The sequence below is a fragment of the Nicotiana attenuata genome, chromosome 7 (assembly GCF_001879085.1).
Source record: "Nicotiana attenuata strain UT chromosome 7, NIATTr2, whole genome shotgun sequence".
NCBI classification, from domain to species: Eukaryota; Viridiplantae; Streptophyta; class Magnoliopsida; order Solanales; family Solanaceae; genus Nicotiana; species Nicotiana attenuata.
In genome coordinates, this window is record NC_031995.1 from 50,427,229 (window position 1) to 50,447,762 (window position 20,534).

The 20,534-nt window shown below is 39.1% G+C and overlaps 1 protein-coding gene across 1 annotated transcript; it reads left to right on the plus strand.

Annotated features, from left to right (window-relative positions):
• Window positions 429-4,915, plus strand: LOC109229066 (receptor-like protein kinase BRI1-like 3). The gene is made up of 2 exons (XM_019394376.1): window positions 429-984; window positions 1,091-4,915. The coding sequence occupies exon 2, from the start codon at window positions 1,165-1,167 to the stop codon at window positions 4,735-4,737; it is 3,573 nt and encodes a 1,190-aa protein (XP_019249921.1). The 5' UTR covers window positions 429-984; window positions 1,091-1,164; the 3' UTR covers window positions 4,738-4,915.

Below are 20,534 nucleotides of genomic sequence, written 5' to 3' on the forward strand. Positions count from 1 at the left end.
AATTTCACTATCACTATTTTCTCTGTCACGGTGTTACTTAATATAGACATGTGTTCCTAAAAATACTTTTTAGTTGTATTAACATAAAAAATATCGGAATTAAGCCAACCTCAAAAGTTAGATCATATAAGAATATCATGCTAACTCATTATATCGAATACTAAGCCTAATTCAACCTCAAAAATTAACTCCTAAAATAAAAATTACTCTAACAAGATATATAAGAAGACAAACACACATTTCCTCAACTAATATGAGCACTTAACAAGTATTTGTCTTTGTGTCCATCCCACCAAAGCAACGAGGGGTCCACCACACCCTAACTAAAGTGAAAATTTAAAAAAAAAAAAAAAAAAAAAAACAAGAAAAAGAATCAAATCCCAAGTTTGACTGGACCCGAAATATGAGAAAAGCAGCATATTTCTTAGCAAAGAATAGAGTCGTGAGGTGCCTGCTGTTGAATGTAAAGGCAAGAGAGACTCGCAATACAAAAGTGCTATTCTATTCATTTTCATCTTTGCTTTGTCTTTACTTTCCTCTATTTCTCTCCTCTCTCGTTTGCTTCCGACAAGGAAGTGAAAACCTAAAAGCTGGTTCAAGAAATCCAGTCACCACTATACTATTCTCCTTACCTTTCTTTCTACTTTAAACATTCTTTCATATTTTTAGTTGTGTTTTGCAGAAACTTGTACTACAGTAGTACCTTGTATTGATGTTTACTACACATTTTAACACGAACTTCCTGTGACCAGCCGACAATTCTGAACATCGTACTCTACCCCCCCCCCCCCAACAACCCCCACACCCTAAAACCTCTTATCACTGTTACTGTTGTTTGTACAAGCAAAACACCTGCAGCAGCAGCTTCTATATCTCCTACTTCCCATCTATGTACTGTATCTGTCAATTGTCATTCCAAATGGCAAAATCCCCCCTTTCTTAACAAATTCAAAGACTGTGACTTGAATGAACAACAAGAACCAGGTAAAGTAGCATCAAGTTTTTTGTCTTTTTCATTCATTTCTTGATTTTTCCAACATCTCTATCACTTTGTTATTTACTCTATTTCTTTTTCACCATTATTGGGCAGGTTTTACAAGATTGTAAGATGAAGGGGCCGTATTTCCTTAAGTAGGGAAAGAAAGAATTGTTTTTCCGGCAAAGATGAGCTACAAACTATTATCACCAAGTGGGGTGATGAAAGATGTTGTCTTTCTCATAATGCTTCTGAGTTGCTGTTTTGTGGTGGTATCAAATGCAAGAAAATTGGCTGTTAATGATCAAGTAGGTAGCTTAATAGCCTTCAAGAAATCCTCTGTTGAATTTGATCCAAATGGGTTTTTGAATGACTGGAGTTTTTCTTCTTCTTCAACTCCTTGTACTTGGAATGGGATTTCATGCTCAAATGGTCAAGTTGTTGAGCTCAATCTCTCTACTGCAGACCTTAGTGGGCCCCTTCATCTCTCTCATCTCATGGCTTTGCCTACTCTGCTTCGCCTTCACTTTACTGGCAACAATTTCTATGGCAATCTTTCCTCAACAGCTGATTCTTGTAGCTTTGAGTTTCTTGATTTATCAGCTAACAATTTCTCTGGTACTCTTGTTTTAGAGCCTTTATTGCAGTCTTGTGATAGAATTAAGTACCTTAATGTCTCTGGGAATTCAATTCAAGAAGTAGTTGGTCTCAAGTTTGGACCTTCACTGTTGCAGCTTGACTTATCAAGTAACACAATTTCAGATGTAGGCATTTTAAGTTATGCACTGTCCAATTGCCAAAATTTGAATGTGCTTAATATCTCCTCAAATAAGCTATCTGGCAAACTAAAAAGCTCCCTCTCTTCTTGCAAGAGCCTTTCTGTTCTTGATCTCTCGCATAATAACTTAACTGGAGAACTCAATGGTCTTGATTTTGGGACTTGTCAAAATTTTACTGTCCTCAATTTGTCTTTCAACAACCTTACTTCAACTGAGTTCCCTCCCACCTTGGCAAATTGCCTGAGCCTCCATACTCTGGACATTGGCCATAATTCGATCCAAACGAAGATTCCTGGCGAATTATTGGTGAAGCTAAAGAGTTTGAAGCGATTGGTGCTAGCCCACAATCACTTTTTTGAAGAAATTCCATCAGAATTGGGGCAGACTTGCAGCACACTTGAGGAGCTTGATCTTTCTGGAAACCAGCTGACCGGTGAACTTCCTTCAACTTTTAAATGGTGCTCCTCACTTTTCAGTCTCAACCTTGGTAACAATGAGCTATCGGGCGATTTCTTGAATACTGTTATCAGTTCACTCACAAGTCTTAGGTATCTTTACTTACCATTCAACAACATAACTGGTCATGTACCAAGGTCTTTGGCAAACTGTACAAAACTTGAGGTGCTAGACCTCAGTTCAAATGAGTTAATTGGGAATGTACCTTTTGAGTTTTGTTTAGCAGCCTCAGGGTTTCCTTTGGAGAAGATGCTGTTAGCCGGTAATTATCTTACTGGAACAGTGCCAGCACAGCTCGGACTTTGTAGGAACCTCAGGAAGATTGATCTCAGCTTCAATAAACTGACTGGTTCAATCCCATTGGAGATTTGGACCCTTCCAAATCTTTCGGAATTGATAATGTGGGCTAATAATCTCACAGGTGAAATTCCTCAAGGCATTTGCATCAATGGAGGAAACCTTCAGACCCTCATTCTCAATAACAATTTCCTCACTGGGGAACTTCCACAGTCCATTACCAATTGTACCAACTTGGTTTGGGTTTCGTTATCCAGCAACCGGCTTTCTGGAGAGATACCACATGGAATTGGGAATCTTGCAAATCTTGCTATCCTTCAGTTGGGTAACAACTCACTTACTGGACCAATCCCTCGGGGATTAGGTACGTGCAGGAACCTGATATGGCTAGATTTGAATAGCAATGCTCTAACCGGTTCAATCCCTCCCGAGCTTGCTGATCAAGCTGGCCTTGTTAATCCTGGAATTGTTTCTGGGAAGCAGTTTGCTTTTGTGAGAAATGAGGGTGGGACTGAATGCAGAGGTGCTGGCGGATTGGTTGAGTTTGAGGGTGTCCGTGAAGAGAGGCTTGCGATTTTTCCTATGGTTCACTCCTGCCCATCGACTAGGATCTATTCTGGGACGACAGTGTACACCTTCACGAGCAACGGTAGCATGATTTACCTTGATCTCTCCTACAATGCTTTATCAGGAACTATTCCTGAGAATTTAGGTTTAATGAACTTTCTTCAAGTTCTGAATTTGGGACACAACAATTTCACTGGAACCATTCCGTTCAACTTTGGAGGTCTGAAGATAGTTGGAGTTCTCGATCTGTCACATAACAGCCTTCGGGGATTCATTCCACCCTCGTTGGGAGGCCTTTCGTTTCTTAGTGATCTTGACGTTTCAAACAATAACCTATCGGGAGCGATTCCTTCTGGCGGACAGCTGACTACTTTTCCAGCTTCAAGATATGAAAACAATTCAGGCCTTTGTGGGGTTCCCCTTCCTCCTTGTGGCTCTGGCAATGGACACCGTTCATCAGGCATTTACAATCATAAGAATAAAAAGCCTACAACTATAGGAATGGTGGTTGGAATTATGGTCTCTCTTGTTTGTATTGTCCTACTTATCGTCGCCCTTTATAGGATTAAAAAGACTCAGAAGGAGGAGGAGAAGAGAGATAAATACATTGAGAGCCTTCCAACTTCTGGCAGTAGCAGCTGGAAACTATCTAGCGTTCCCGAGCCACTTAGCATTAATGTGGCAACATTTGAAAAGCCATTGAGGAAACTCACCTTTGGACATCTTCTAGAAGCAACTAATGGGTTCAGCTCAGAAAGCTTGATTGGGTCTGGAGGTTTTGGTGAAGTCTACAAGGCTCAGTTGAGAGATGGAAGTACGGTCGCAATCAAGAAGCTTGTACATGTAACAAGTCAAGGAGACAGAGAATTCATGGCTGAAATGGAGACTATTGGAAAAATCAAACATAGAAACCTTGTCCCTTTGTTGGGATACTGCAAAATTGGAGAGGAAAGGCTTCTTGTATACGAGTACATGAAATGGGGAAGTCTCGAATCTGTTCTTCACGAAGGGGAGAAAGGAGGAGGGATGATTCTTGATTGGGAAGTTAGGAAGAAGATTGCAATAGGATCAGCAAGAGGATTAGCATTTCTTCACCACAGCTGCATACCCCACATAATTCATCGCGATATGAAGTCCAGTAATGTACTTTTAGACGAAAACTTTGAGGCACGGGTTTCTGATTTTGGAATGGCAAGGCTGGTAAATGCACTGGATACTCATCTGAGTGTAAGTACACTTGCTGGGACTCCAGGTTATGTTCCTCCAGAGTACTACCAAAGTTTTCGGTGCACGGCAAAAGGGGATGTGTACAGTTATGGTGTCATATTGTTGGAGCTTCTTTCCGGTAAGAGGCCAATAGATCCTCGCGAATTTGGTGAGGATAACAATCTTGTTGGATGGGCAAAGCAGCTTCATAATGCGAAAAGAAGTCACGAGATCCTGGATCCTGAGCTAATAACAAATCTGTCTGGTGATGCTGAACTATATCATTATTTAAAGGTTGCATTTGAATGCCTTGACGAGAAACCTTACAAAAGGCCAACAATGATTCAAGTGATGACCAAGTTTAAGGAACTACAAGCTGATTCAGAAAGCGATATTCTTGATGGCATTTCATTGAAAGGTTCTATACTTGAGGAATCACAAGAAAGAGAACCTTAATAAATGATATTTGATCTTTTTGTTACTTTTTGATTGCCTCATGGATAGGTAGAAACTTTTATGTTAATGGTTCTCACTTCATATTAGTAGAAGTTTATACTTCAGATTTTGCCTACTGTAAATATTAGAACATGTGAAATTGGTTTAGCTATGAAATCTCCTGCTAAAATTTCAGATATCTGTGTTGCTTCTGTTGTCCATCACAATTTTGCTGCCACAATTACCAAGAGTTTTACGGTACATAAAACATAGATATAATTTCATAGTTTTCTGAAAGATGTCTCTTTGCGCTAAGGCCAAATTATTAAAATCTGATATTATCATTTTTAGTTACTTCTACATCTTTTATCATAAACAACTGATAATGTAGTCAAAAGCACAGATTTTAAGCCTTTTATGATATTCAGCTACGTTTAACTTATGTACCATGTTTGTTTTTGCTGGAAGAAATAAACAAACAAATAATATCCACGGTAAATAACAGGATAAAAAACGGACGCCAAGACACAAAACGAGAAAAAGAAGAGAAACATGTTGTACATACAATAGAGAAATACTCAGATTCAAAGTGATGGTATCTCATTTTGCTATTGCCATAGTATTAAAGTGGGATGTATTAGTTAGAACAGCAGTCAAATGGTGCAGTCATCAATCTTCTCATCTGTTGACGTAAATCGGCTATGGAGGAGCATAGTGTCGATACCCCCAAGAATACAAGTGAGATAACCTAGCTGATGATGGGTGCTATTACATTTCAGTCCTTTATGTCTTACACGTTTTCTAGAATGTTTTAAGGGTATTTATGTAAACTCACATTTTGTTTTGTTAGTTAGTGGAAAGGGTTAGGCGGTTAGGTGTGTATTGTATATAAATATACACTATACAGCTTGTTGGCCCAAGAACAGGTGAAGTTTTGAAGATTGACAAAAGAATTCAGACATGGACCAGGTCCATCTTGTAAAGCACAGTCATGATCAACCTGTACATGTGAGATGCACGCGAAGGAGATAAATTTAAATGATCTCCTGATCTGATCGAAAAGGTTGCATATTGGATAAGGAGAGAAAGACTCCTTACATGAAGAGAACACAGTTTAGGAAGAAGATAATGTTAGAGTTTGAGATCACTATGAACTCTCCTACGATAGAAGAGTAGCAATTGAATCCCAGTCAAAATCTGTTTACTAACCTATTAAATGTCAGTGTTGTTCTCTTTTACAAGTAATGCACACAAGCAGAAGTTAAACTTAAATTGAGAGCAAAAGAGCAAGGAGATTTTGCAAGCAATTTACGTGTGATTCGAATGTGCAATCCTGAAGCTACGTGAACGAGATAGAAGAACCAGTTCTAAGTGTCTATCTTTTATTCTAGTTCAATTGTACTAGGTGATTTTAAATTGTATCTTTCAGCTTTCATAGAAGCAATTGTATTAGGTACCTGGAGTGTTCGAGTTAGAGTTAACTTGATGTTGTCGCAACAGTTGAGGTTGTGTGCCACAACGGGATTAGAGTTAATCCTTAGGTTTACAAAGAGTTTTGTAAATGCTGTTTTGGCTCAGTGATTTTAGTGGAAGTTTGGGAAAATCCTACTGAGTAGTAGGTCGTGGTTTTTTTCACCTTTTGAGCCACGTAAAAATCTCTGTGTTCTTTATTTTTGTATTTATTATTCCGTAAACAGCAGTAGTTGGAACACCTAGAAGAACCAGGTCCTTCTATAATTCAGATAAGTGAAAATTGGGTACCACACAAATCACCCCCCCCCCTTGTGTGATATTGACGTTTAGAACATCAATTGGTATCAGAGCAGGTTATTCTTGAAGAGGTTAACACCTTAGGAAAATATCAGGATGAGTGCACCACCTGGAAACTGGGAAGGGCAATCCACGATTAGGCCTCCACTCTTTAATGGTCAGTACTATTCTTGGTGGAAGAACAGGATGAGAGATCATATCATAGGAGAAGACTATGAACTCTGGGACATAGTCACTGATGGTCCCCCGGCGACTACAAAGAAGAATGCTGAAGGAGTGGATGTACCAAAGACAAGAGCTGACTGCACTGCTGAAGACTTGAAGAAATGGGAGAAGAATGCCAAGGCCAAGAAATGGCTTGTGTGTAGACTGGGTCCAGTCGAATACAGCATGATTCAAAGTTCTACCACTGCTAAGGAGATATGGGACACTTTACAAGTGGCTCATGAAGGAACTCCTCAAGTAAAGAGATCAAGAGGAACACTGCTATATTCTCAATATGAGAATTTCACTATGAAGGAAGAAAAAACTATCCATGAGATGTACACAAGGTTCACAACACTAACAAATGAACTTAAATCTCTTGGGAGAATTATCCTTGAAGAAGACAAGGTTGAGAAAATCTTGACAAGGGTCTTACCAATAACTTGGTAAAGCAAAATCACTGCTATTCAGGAATCAAAGAACATTGCTACTCTCAAGTTGGACGAACTGATTGGAAACCGCACTGCCTATGAACTGTGAAGGCAAACCATGAAAATGGATGCACCAAAGAAGGAGAGGAGTCTGGCTCTCAGAATAGCTGAAGGTTCAAATCTGGAAGATGATGAAATGGCCATGATCACAAGGGATTTCAAAAAGTACCTAATGAGAGGAAAGGGTTCTTCAAGAGGTACAACCTTCAACAAACCAAGGGCTCCTGAGAAACAAACCAATGAGGGTTGTTACAAATGTGGCAAGACTGATCACATAATCAAGAACTGTCCTCAGTGGGAAATTGAATGGAAGAAGGAAAGGGTTGAACGAAGGAACAGGAAGAAGGAACAGGTTCAACCCAAAAGGAACAAAGGATCAACAAAGGCTATGGTTGCTACTTGGGGAGAAACATCAGATGAGGATTTAGAAGATGAAGCTGGAGATGAACAAGCACTTATGGCCATCGGAGAATCAGATGATGAGTAAAAGGTAAGTGTCCTTCATCTCAAAGACAAGATTAAATTTCTGTCTAAAGAAAGGTTGTTTGAACTATTGCTGGACTTCATCGATGAGTCTGAAATAATTAACAATGAGAAGGAAGAGCTGTCTAGGGAGTGTGTGATCTTAAAAGCTAAGTGCAAAAATCTAGAATCTAGAGCTAATGAGAGTGACAGTAAAAATGCTAAGTTGAAGAACCAGGTTCTTGAACTTGACACTAGTGTCCTAGAACTTAGGTCTGAAAATTTAAAACTAAAATTAGGAACGGGTAAGAAGAAAGCTGATCTCACACATCTCACCTTAGAAGAAAACCTAGGAAAAGTGAAGGATGAGTTGTACAGGAAAGATGAGCAGATAAGAGTCTTAAAATAAGACCTAGGGAAGGTAAAGCATGAACTAGACAAAACTTGCAAATGGAATAAGGCTTCTGATGCACTATCCTGGCTACAAGAACATCAAAGTGAAGGATCTGTCACAGTAGCAACAAGAGAGGACTTGGCTATGGGGCACAAGCACCTAAGTGGGATCCCAAAAGCAAGTAGCTCACTCTTCCTGAAAACAAAATCTGCACACACTGTGGCAAGACTGGTCATTACAAAAATGAATGTAATGCTAAAGAAAAGGCCAGTCAAAAGAACAAAGTTTTTGTTCAAGAGAAAAATATGCTGCCTGGGTGGGATAAAAGGAATTTGATTTACCCCTTTGCCTATAGAAAGGGACCCAAACTAGTTTGGGTTCCTAAGACTAACCCCTGATTTCTGTTTGGAGGTCCAAGTGAAGGAAAGTAGCCAAATATGGTATATAGATAGTGGCTGCTCAAAACATATGACTGGAAGCAAGAACCAGTTCCTTCCACTTGAAGACTTAAAAGGAGGTAATGTCTCCTTTGGAAATGGGAAGAAAGGTGAGATTATTGGGGTTGGAAAGGTAGGTAAGACAGACTCACACTCCATTGAGAATGTCTACTTGATAGATGGCTTGAAATATAGCCTAATCAGTGTATCACAACTGTGTGACAGAGGTAACCTTGTAGCATTTACCTCCACCAAATGCTTTGTGATTAACATTATCACTGACAAGATTGTTTTGCAGGAAAAAAGAGTTAACAATATTTACATTGTAGATTTGTCCACTCTTTCAGAAAATGAACTCACTTGCTTGAGTGTGTTGGACAATGATCCCCTCCTGTGGCACAAAAGACTTGGTCATGCAAGTCTGAATCAACTCAACAAATTAGTCTCCAAGGACTTGGTGATAGGGTTACCTAACATCAAGTTCAAGGAAGACAAAGTTTGTGAGGCCTGTGCAAGGGGAAAGCAGGTAAGATCATCCTTCAAAAGCAAGAAAATGGTAAGCACGACTAGGACGTTGGAACTGGTTCATATGGATCTCTGTGGTCCAATGAGAACATTGAGCAGATGTGTAAGAAATATGTGATGGTACTTGTTGATGATTATTCTAGGTTTACCTGGGTACTATTCTTAACATCTAAGGATGAAGCATTTGACACGTTTACTGCCTTTGTTATAAAAACTCAGAAAAAACTAGGTAATCAACTTGCATCCATCAGGTTTGATCATGGAACTGAATTTGAAAATGCTAAGTTTGCTGAATTTTGTGATGAGCATGGTATAGATCATAACTTCTCTGTCCCTAGGAATCCTCAACAGAATGGAGTAGTTGACAGAAAGAACAGGGCTCTTGAAGACATGGCTAGGACTAAGCTTCTTTCTAGTAAACTGCCCCATAGCTTCTGGGCAGAGGCTGTAAACGCTGCATGTTATATCATAAATAGATGCATGACTAGACCTCTTGTAAAGAAGACTCCCTATGAGTTACTTAAAGGGAGAAAGCCAAATATATCCCATCTTAGGGCATTTGGATGCAAGTGCTTTGTGCACAATAATGGAAAGGACTCCCTAGGTAAGTTTGATCCCAGAAGTGATGAAGGAGTATTGTTGATACCCAATTTTTCCCTGTATTTTTTAAAATATTAAAAATACCTTCAAAATAGCCTATATATGCATATATAAGTATATCCCAAGGTTACATTATTTTTCTTTAATTTTTCAAAGATTTTTAAAATCAATTTACTACCCTATTTTATCAGGAAAAATCCAATAATTGTCACCAAAATTATTATTTTTGGTGATTCATTTATTGGATTCACATATTTATACTAAAATATAGCTAATATATTTTTTTACATATTTTTACAAATTTATTGAGTAATTTTAAGGATAAAATTGCATAATTGCAATATTAGCCATTTTTAGGTTTAAACTCGTCTCGTGGTTATAAAATGGGATTTTATATTTTTAAATCGATAATTATATGTTATAAATTATTTCAGTGCTTTCAATTTATTTTTAAAATTTTTTTTATTATTTTCTATAAATTAAATGGGAAAAAATGCTATTTAACTTATAGCCAGATTTGTCTTTTTAATTTAGCCTAATTAAACCAAACCCCAACCCAAATCCTAAATCTACCCGACCCAACCCGGATTAAATCTTGGCCGTTGATCAATTTTGATCAACGGTCCAGATCCATTCTTACCAAATTAAACCAAACTGCCCCCCAAACCCCTCTCATTCCCCACTCATCTCTATCTCTCTATCTCTGGTTCTCTCTAGAACCTTCCCCCTTCCCCTCCGCTCCGATGAGCTTCACCCGCCTTCTCCGGCCACCTCCTGGCCTGAATCCATGGTGGTCTCACCACCTACCAGCCTTGTATGGTTCCTACACGCTTGGTTGCTGACGTTTCGAGGCCTGACCACAAAAAGTTGGGTCCAGACCTTGTTTATTCAAGTTTTATGGCTATCTCCGGCCTTGCTCCGGCAAGCCATGGCTGTTTCGAGCCTGGCTTCAACCCCTCCTGCTTATATCAACGACTATCCAAGCGTTTCTCACCGTTTGGGTTCCTCTGAAACCCTAGCTTTTGAGGTTCTTCTATTTTCTTTAGATCTATTCTAGATTCGTGTTTTCCCTAAACTTTTAAACGATTTCTTTCAAAAGTTATGCTTTTAAAACCTTTATATTTTTTCGATTTAGGGGTTTTTTTTGAGTTATTTAGATGTTTCTTCTACCGTGTTCTTTGTGTGTTTCTTCTACTATGTTTCTTGTTAAGTTTCTTCTACCATGTTCTTATCAGTTTCCTCTACTGGTTTTATATGTTCCTCTACTGTGTTCTTTATATGTTTCTCTACTGTGTTCTTTATATGTTTCTCTACTGTGTTCTTTACATGTTTCTCCTACTGTCTTCTTGTTAAGTTTCTTCTAATATGTTTCTTAATATGCTTCTCCTACTGTTCTTATTAGTTTCTTCCATTAGGTTTCTTATCAGTTCTTCTACTATGTTTCTTTGAGTTCCGCTGCTGTGTTTCACATGTTGTTCTTTTACTATGCTTCTCATGAGTTCCTGCTACTGAAAGAGCATGTTAAAGGTCTCAGTTCCTTTCTGAGACCTCTGAACCTGTTTCGATTAGTATCTTTTTCCTTTATTACTTGTCCTCTCATCTCTGCACTCGATTGATGGTGAAACCCTAGAATTTGGGGATTCATCAGAGTTTGAGAATATTGGCTATGTGATATGACTTCATCTTTGAAATTGTCTGATTTCAGAAACCCTAACTATTTCGAGTTTCTAAATTTGTTTCATCTGCTGCCCAACTGAGTCTTGAAATCTTTGTTTTCAACCTCTGTTTCTTTAAGCAATTCTGATTCTCCACTAAACTCTTCTAAGGTCTTTACACTGGACTTTTGTATGCTATTTGATACTATCTCTCTTCTACATTGCTGACCTATGTGATTACCATGATCCTATAGCCTATTACCTACTGATTTTGCAATGACATGACATTTTTCTTTGCCCTAAATTCAGCTTAGCATGTTTGTATGCTCTTTATATGTGCTGAACTTCCCTCCAAATTGGCTTTCAATTTTGATTAATTTCAGACTTCCTTTTGTATAGGTTTGATTGATTTCTTTCCTTGTTTTCTGATTTCCCTATGACTCGATTTAAGTTAAAAACTCTCCTCAGCTTTTCCAACTTGTTTCATTCATGGGACCGGTGATTACAAAATCTCTGATACTTGATTTACCGTCTACTAGTTGATTTTTCTTACCTTATTTATGTAACCGTGTATTTCAAAGTTCTGCCCTTAAATAAACTCCTATGTATTTACCCCTAAATGCCTACTTAGCACAAGATGCTTGTTTGATCTCTTTCCTTAAACAATTTTATTACTCATTACCGTTTAAGTCCGAATTCTTAATTAAAGGAAGTCTTGTACTGATTGATTTTAATTGATACCCAGTTCCTTAATTGTTTTCTTACCTTATTTCTTCCTGTTTTTCACACTATAAGTACACGACTCTTTCATTAACACAAGAACCCCATCCTGGTAGTCTTTCTAAACTTACACTTACACTCAAAAATTATTCTCTCTTGTTTTCTTATACTGTGGCCTATTACAAGACCTGTTGCTTGCTTTCTCTCTATTTGTTTCTTTTGAAACTGGTATGTCCTGATTTAAGTTTCAGCACCACAACAATGTGTTTATTTACTGCTTTAGTATCCCTGTTTACTGCTTATGTATAGTTCAACACTCATTCTAGCATCAATCCAAAAAAAAAACCTACCCCCTATGTGTTTAAGCTATGCTTTGAGGCATGGCAATACTGCAAGTTATTGTCCATGAATCAGACTTGATCCCCTGGGATCCTAGCCTCTAATAGTATGTGTTCTAACGGGCTTATAGGTATGCTAGCACCCTCCATTGCTGGGCATGCCTAAAGTCTGCCCTTGCCGAAGAAATAGGCTCTTTACAATCTCCCCTCTTCCCTGCACCCCTTATGTGTGTTTACTTGTAGTTGTTCCCTCTCCCTTTCCCCTTGAGAATTCTGTTCTGCACTTGCACACACTCTCTTAGTCTTTAAGTTCTGCCCCTCTCTTGTGAGCCCTGCCTTGGAACCCTTTGAGCTCCCTCTGAACTTGGACACTTGAGGGCTGGCCCTTCCACACTGCACTTATCCCCAATCTGATAATACATGTGAGTGTGAGCATTACCCGGAGTCCCTTTGAGGCTCTTATGGAACTTTGACACACTCAAGTGAGAGAAAAGCTTTGGATCATGATCTCTTGGAGCTGGTTTACCTCATATTTCAAACATGAAGTCTGAATCGGGCTCTCCTTGGTTGTACTTTTATTTTTATTTTTTGATGTATTATACCTTATTCCGGGCTGTAATAACTTGTAATAAACTCTTGGGGATGGTTAATGAAAAGGGACGGGTAACTATGTATGCAAACAGGGTAGATAGCATGCCTATAGGAATTTTGAATTCTGCATATGCACATGGAAATCATGCCTATAGGTCCTTCTGAATTCTGTATGCCCATCGCACCTAGATATCATGTTCATAGGTCTTAAACAATTTCTGCACTTAGATATCATGTTCATAGGTCTTAAACAAAATTCAGCACCTAGATATCATGTTCATAAGTTTAAAACGAGTCTTCTGCATTTTATACCATGTTAAAAATCAACTACGCGTAGAAAGCATGTCTATAGGAACTCTTAATCGAATCTGAATCGCTTCATTCACATATGGAACTAAAATCAGTAACAACAGGTACTATTAGTTGTAGAACTTATAATCTTCGTTAAAAACTAGCCTTTCTTTTAACAATCTGATTCCTCTTTTAATCAGTATGTGTCCAGTTCACTTTAAACCTTGTTACTTCGTTGCTTTCTGAATTCAATAGATACCATGCCTATAGGATCCTTGTCCAACACTTAGGCAAGCCTTAGGATAAAATTATAAATTAAATCAGTTCTGTTAATAAGTATAACTAGCCGGCAGGCCTAATTCGGGCTTCTTATCTGAATTGTGTAATAAATCGTTCTGCCTCAACCTTTAAGTTATTTCACGTTTAGTATTCAATCAGACCTTAAACAGTATGTGTAAGTCATTCTAATTACGTGCTTCTTTGTTTAAAGGGGGTATATTTGAGCCTTTGCTTGTTATGTGCTTTCCCCAACTTGTTATACGTGTTTTGTATGTCGCCTTAGAATTTTGCCCCTTTGCAACCACAAATAAGCCTAACATCCCCTCCCTTTAGGATTAGTAGTCCTAATACCTTCGGGACTGATAGGATTGGGACGGGTAATAGCATGCAATAGGTAAACGAGACCATTCCGCGCTTTAATACCTTAACGGGGTGGGAAGGGTAGATATAGATATGATGACCACGCGATAATGTCACGTGTAGCCCCTCATTGAGGAATGATTACCGGACATTGTGTGGGGTGATCCATATTATTAATAAACCTAGGACCCCTCTCCCTTTATTCTCTATTTTTAATTTTTAACTCTTTGTTTTTAAAATCAGCTTTTCTAGTTATTCTTTCAAACCTTGTTTACTTTCAAACCTTTATGTGATGAAATCCCCTCTTATGTGAGCCCTATTTATTTGTATGCTAATTGTACCCAAATTCACAATAATAGTCTGGCCGGGAACCACACTAGTGGATTCTGAGGGGTGCCTAACACCTTCCCCTTAGAATAATTTCAAGCCCTTACCCAATCTCTGGTTACTCAAATCAAATCTCCTTGGTGTCCTAATGCACCCTGATCATTAGGTAGCGACTCTTCAAATCAAACCCAATTCCCAAAAGGAATGAGTTGTCCTCCCAAATGTCATAAACCTAATTTCGCGAGAAAAAGGGGGCGCGACAAGTATTCTTGGGATATTCTTCACATAGCAAAGCATATAAAGTGTTCAATAAAAGAACTTTGTATGTAGAAGAAAGTGTACATGTAGTGTTTGATGAAACTAACATTCTTTCTAAGAGATAGGAACATGAAGATGAAACCATTGGGCTGGCAAAAGATTTGAGTGAAGTCTCGGCTGAAGCCAAAGCGGCACCAAAAGAAGGAACAGGTGATGGAACAAGTTCTTCCATCTAGGGCAACCTGACAGGGGGAACTGGTCAAAGAGGAACTGAAATCAATCCTCTAAAGGAACTTGTTCATGATCCTGTTCTTCAACAACAGAACATGGGAGAAACATCAAGCAGAAATTAGTTGGTTGTGAAACCTCACAAGTATCAAAGTTCTCATCCTATTGAGAACATAATTAACGATCCAACCTCTGGAGTTAAAACTAGATCACAATTAAAGAATTTGTGTGCTTTTGATGCTTTTCTATCTCTTATTGAACCTAAAAATGTTGTTGAGGCTTTGCAGGATGCAGATTGGGTAAATGCAATGCAAGATGAACTCAACCAGTTCGAGAGAAGTCAAGTTTGGCATCTAGTTCCAAGACCCAAGGACAGATCAGTAATTGGCACAAAATGGGTCTTCAGAAACAAACTTGATGAAGATGGAACGGTTACAAGAAACAAGGCAAGACTGGTGGTCCAAGGTTACATCCAAGAGGAGGGTATAGATTATGATGAGACTTTTGCTCCAGTTGCAAGACTAGAGGCAATAAGACTCATCATAGCCTTTGCAGCACACATGGAATTCACTCTTTATCAGATGGATGTCAAAAGTGCCTTCCTGAATGGCTACCTAAAAGAAGAAGTGTTTGTGAAACAACCTCCAGGGTTTGAGAGCAAGGAATGTCCTGAGCATGTGTACAAATTAGACAAGGCTCTCTATGGACTCAAGCATGCTCCTAGAGCATGGTATGAATGATTGTCCAAATTCCTGCTTGAACATGGCTACAAAAGAGGTAAAATTAACACTACTCTATTCTTAAGAGAAAAAGGTAAGGATATTCTTGTGGTACAAGTATATGCTGATGACATAATTTTTGGGGCAAGCACTGACAAACTAAGTAAGGATTTTGCCAAATTAATGGGGAGTGAATTTGAAATAAGTATGATGGGTGAGCTTAATTTTTTCTTAGGCTTACAGATCAAACAAAGCCCAAATGGAACCATGATCCATCAGCAGAAATATGCAAAGGAGCTGATCAAAAAGTTTAAAATGGTTTAATCAAAGGAAATAGACACCCCCATTGCAACTGCCACTAAATTAGACATAGATGAACCTGGTTCATCTGTTGATCAGAAGTTGTATAGGGGTATGATTGGTTCACTTTTGTATCTTACTACCAGCAGACCTGACATAGTTTTCAGTGTAGGGCTTTGTGCTCATTTTCAGGCTAATCCAAAGGAATCTCACTTAACTGCTGTCAAGAGGATACTGAGATATTTGAAAGGCACTACTGATCTGTATCTTTGGTACCCTAAAGGTAGTAATTTTAATCTAGTAGGGTATGTTGATGCTGTTTATGCAGGTTTCCTTGTGGATAGGAAGAGCACCTCAGGTATGGCTCATTTTCTTGGTTCATGTCTTGTATCATGGGCTACTAAAAATCAAAATTCAGTGGCCTTATCCACTGCTGAGGCTGAATATATTGTTGCTGCCTCTTGTTGTGCTCCATTGCTGTGGATCAAACAGTAGCTGATAGATGGTATTGAAGTTGGTTGTATTCCTATCTTCTGTGATAACACTAGTGCTATAAGTATGACAAAGAACCATGTTCATCACAAAAGGACTAAGCACATAGATGTTAGACACCACTTCTTAAGAGATAACTATGAGAAATGATCGATTTTCATAGAATTCTGTGCTACTGACAAGCAAATTGCTGATATCTTCACTAAAGCACTGAGTAGAGAAAACTTTGAGAGGAACAGTTTGGAATTGGGGATGATTAAGATCACCTAATAGGACCTGCTCAGAATGCATAATGAAAAAAAAATTAAAAATAAAATAAATTTTTTTGGTTAGGAAATCTGAACTTGTGTAAGTATCTAGATTAATTTCTACTCAGCTTCATACTGTAATTAGTATACTCCTGTGACATGTGTTAATATGACTCACTGATCTCTTACAAAATTTTCTCTATTATGGCAAATTGAGGCATGTTCAAGAGAATTCTAAATGAAGAACCTGGTTCATCAGTATGGGTTCATCTGAAAGCTAAGGTATGTTTTCTATACTCTGCACAATTAGAAACGTAAATATTTAAATCATGAGCAGAAGTCCTAAAATTGTTCAACTCCTTAGAAAATTCTAACTGTTAGCCTTGAACCAGTTCCGTCCACCTTAGAACTCTAAACCACAAAATTTGCCTAAAATCTAGGGAAGCTTAACCGCTCATTCAAACCTGAAATTTCAGGTTGATTAGACCTCTAATTGACCACTGTCAATACTGCCGTTATCCATTAAATGTGTATTTCTTTTTAAATACCATCATTACCTCCTGCCATCTTCATAATCCCAAACCGTCAAAAACTCCCTCTTCACTTTCACTTGCTTTCTTCTCCAAAATTCTAATTCACCTATTCTCTCCAGAAATCAGCGAAAATGTCAAACCCACAAGACAACCCTGGAACTCCTCCACAACCCACTCCCTCTGATTCATCTTCCTCTCCTCCACCCAGCACAACTCCCAAACCCAGGCTGCGAAGGGTAAAAATGCTTGCTCGAAAAACAGTGGCTTCTGGGGCTCTTTCAAAGAAGTTGAATGCAAAATTAAAGGCAAGCCAGGTCCAAGACTCTGAGTCTAACTCTGATTCTGAGTCGTACAAGTCAGCTAGTGAGGGGGAAGAAACTGGGTCTTCTGACTCGGAGAAGGCTCAAGATTCCCAGGTAATTTCTTCTGTGTCTGAGAATTTAGAAACTAGGTTTGTTCTGGTTGGGCCAATCAGGGATGTAGAATTACCTGGAGTAGGTAGGAGTGGTGGTAAAAAGAAATCTGCAAAAGAAAAAGAGAGAGAGGGTGCATGTGGTGAAGAGAGGGGAAATGGGAAAGGAGTGGTTGATCATTCACCCACTGCTGGTTTGTCTGTGCCTGCTATCTGTGGGGTTGAACAAGAACATGTAGAAGAGAGTGGCAAGAAGTCAGGGGGAAGTGGTTCTGGTGAAGCTGCTGAAGGGTTGGTTAACTTAAGTTCACAGAGAGATGAACCTGGTTCATCAGTTGAAGAGACCCTAGCAGACCTCTTGAAAAAGGTTGGGGCGAGTTATGATCCAAAGAAAAGAAAACCTACCACACCAAAAGCCCCCAGTGCTCCTAAACCCTCCAAGAAAAGAAAGGCTTCATCCCCAACAACTACTGAATTTTCATTGCCAAAGGGTAGAGCTACAAGAAGCAGGGTGAAGCAGAGTGAGAGTGATCTCCAAAAGGCTCTAGCTGAGAGTAAAAAGAAAAGCTAGCTAAAGGAAAAGGAAGCTTGTAGAGCCCTTAGAGGCTGTGGAGGTTGAGGAGATGGAACAGGTCCATCAGGAGGAAGTTCGACCAGTGGACGTTCAGACCCCCAAGCCCAAAAAGCCCAAGACTTCTTCCAAGAAGTCTTCCTCTGTGTCTGAGGCTGCTGAACCTTCATTAGCCAAGAGGACAAGGTCTGCAGTAAACAAGTGAGAATTTCTGAAGATGAGGAATGGAGTGGAGAAGAAGAAGAAGATGAGTCTGTTGGTGAACAAGACAAGCTTGCCATGTTTGGCAAAAGGAAGATTTTGAAAGGTAGACTGCTGAAAGACCTGGTGGAACCAGGAATGATGAGACTGGTGGATGCCTTGACTGCTCAGGGGTGGAAGGACATGGTCCTTCAGATGGATGGAAGGCTAGCCAGGAATGAGATTATTGAGTTCATGGCTAATGCAGAGGTTAAGGATGGCAAGGTTAGCAGCCTAGTGAAAGGAGTTCAAGTGTCCTTTGATGCAGCAAAACTGGGAGAGATCCTTGACATACCCTCTGAAGGGTTTGATGACTATACCAGGCAAAGGTGGCCTTGTCTGGACTCTCTCCCTACTGCCCTTGAAATAACCAGGAGATTCTGTGATGCTGAAGATATGAATGAGGCTAGGGCTGTTTAGAAGAGTGAAATGAGGCCACAGCACAAAGTTATCTTTGAGTTTGTCAACAAGTGCCTACTGCCCAGGCAGGAGAGAAGGCATATTGCAAATTATATGGATTTAGTGCTGATGGAGTGCCTGGAAAGAGGAATGCAAATCAATTGGCCTGCACTCATTATCAAGCTACTGGACAGGGTCATAAATGGTTCCAAGGCTCATGCTACTCCCTATGGTTTTATTATGACTACGGTTCTGGATAGGTGCAATGTGCCTCTGAAGAAATGGGAAATGGCATCAAGCAAGGACCACATTGGTATTAATACTCTAATTGCTTGTGACTATTTAGTCAATGCCATCCCAAATGAACCTGGTTCATCCAAGAAAACTCCTGTCAACAGTAAAGTCAGGGCTCTAGTTCAGGAATGAAGCCAAGGATGCTGAGATAGCTAGGCTCAAGGCTCGTGCGGCAGAGGTGGAATCTGAGAGGGATGCCCTCAGAACTGAGCTTGCCAAGGAAAAGGAGAAGAATGATGGAATTCTTCACAATATGCTGAATCTTCTCCAAGCCCAAAACCAACCCTCTAGCTCCCCCAAGCCTTAGGAATCCTAGCTTTTGTCTCCTGAACTTGTCTAGTACCCTCAATGACCCGGATTAGGGATTTCTCTATTTTTTTTGCTCATGTTTTAAATGCTTTTTTCTTTCTGGTTGTGAATTGTGGTAGAAACATATCTCTATCAATGAAATCTACTACTTTTGCTCTTGTTCAATGTTTATCTTTCCTTGATAGTTAAATATGTTTGCTTGATTACTATTGATTAAACCATGATTGCACTTGCAGTTGCCCCAGTGGCCATGAGTACTTATTAAAATCAGGGACTCACACTTTGTATGCAACTTTTCGATGATGCCAAAAGGGGGAAGAAATTTGTGCCTTACACACATTCTGAATAAGTGATATTTATAACCTAATTAACCTGGTCCTTGATGATGAGTAAATTTTCTACACTTTGTTTTGATGGTTGAGCTGAGTTCTTACAGGATCCAAGTAAGTAAAAAGCACAGAGTTTGTCATCATTAAAAAGGGGGAATTTGTTGGCCCAAGAACAGGTTAAGTTTTGAAGATTGACAAAAGAACTCAGACATGGACCAGGTCCATCTTGTAAAGCACAGTCATGATCAACCTATACATGTTAGATGCACGTGAAGGAGATAAATCTAACTGATCAAGAAGCGATATCTCCTGATCTGATCGAAAAGGTTGCTTATTAGATAAGGAGAGAAAGACTCCTTACATGAAGAGAACACAGTTTAGGAAGAAGATAGTGTTAGAGTTTGAGATCACTATGAACTCTTCTACGATAGAAGAGTAGCAATTGAATCCCAGTCAAACTCTGATTACTAACCTATTAAATGTCAGTGTTGTTCTATTTTACAAGTAATGCACACAAGCAGAAGTTAAACTTAAACTGAGAGCAAAAGAGCAAGGCGATTTTGCAAGCAATTTACGTGTGATTCGAATGTGCAATCCTGAAGCTACTTGAACGAGATAGAAGAACCAGTTCCAAGTGTCTATCTTTTATTCTAGTTCAATTATAGTAGGTGATTTTACATTGTATCTTTCAACTTTCATAGAAGCAATTGTATTAGGTACCTAGAGTGTTCAAGTTAGAGTTAACTTGAAGTTGTCGCGACAGTTGAGGCTTTGTGCCACAACGGGATTAGAGTTAATCCTTAGGTTTACAAAGAGTTTTGTAAATGATGTTTTGGCTCAGTGATTTTAGTGGAAGTTTGGGAAAATCCTACTGAGTATTAGGTCGTGGTTTTTTTCACCTTTTGAGCCAGGTGTTTTCCACATAAAAATCTCTGTGTTCTTTATTTTCTGTATTTATTATTCCGCAAACAGCAGTAGTTGGAACACCTAGAAGAACCATGTCCTTCTATAGTTCAGATAAGCGAAAATTGGGTACCACACA

What these genes read in the sequence shown, in the direction of transcription:
- LOC109229066 (XM_019394376.1), top strand. Translation starts at nt 1,165, where the DNA reads ATGAGCTACAAACTATTATCACCAAGTGGGGTGATGAAAGATGTTGTC.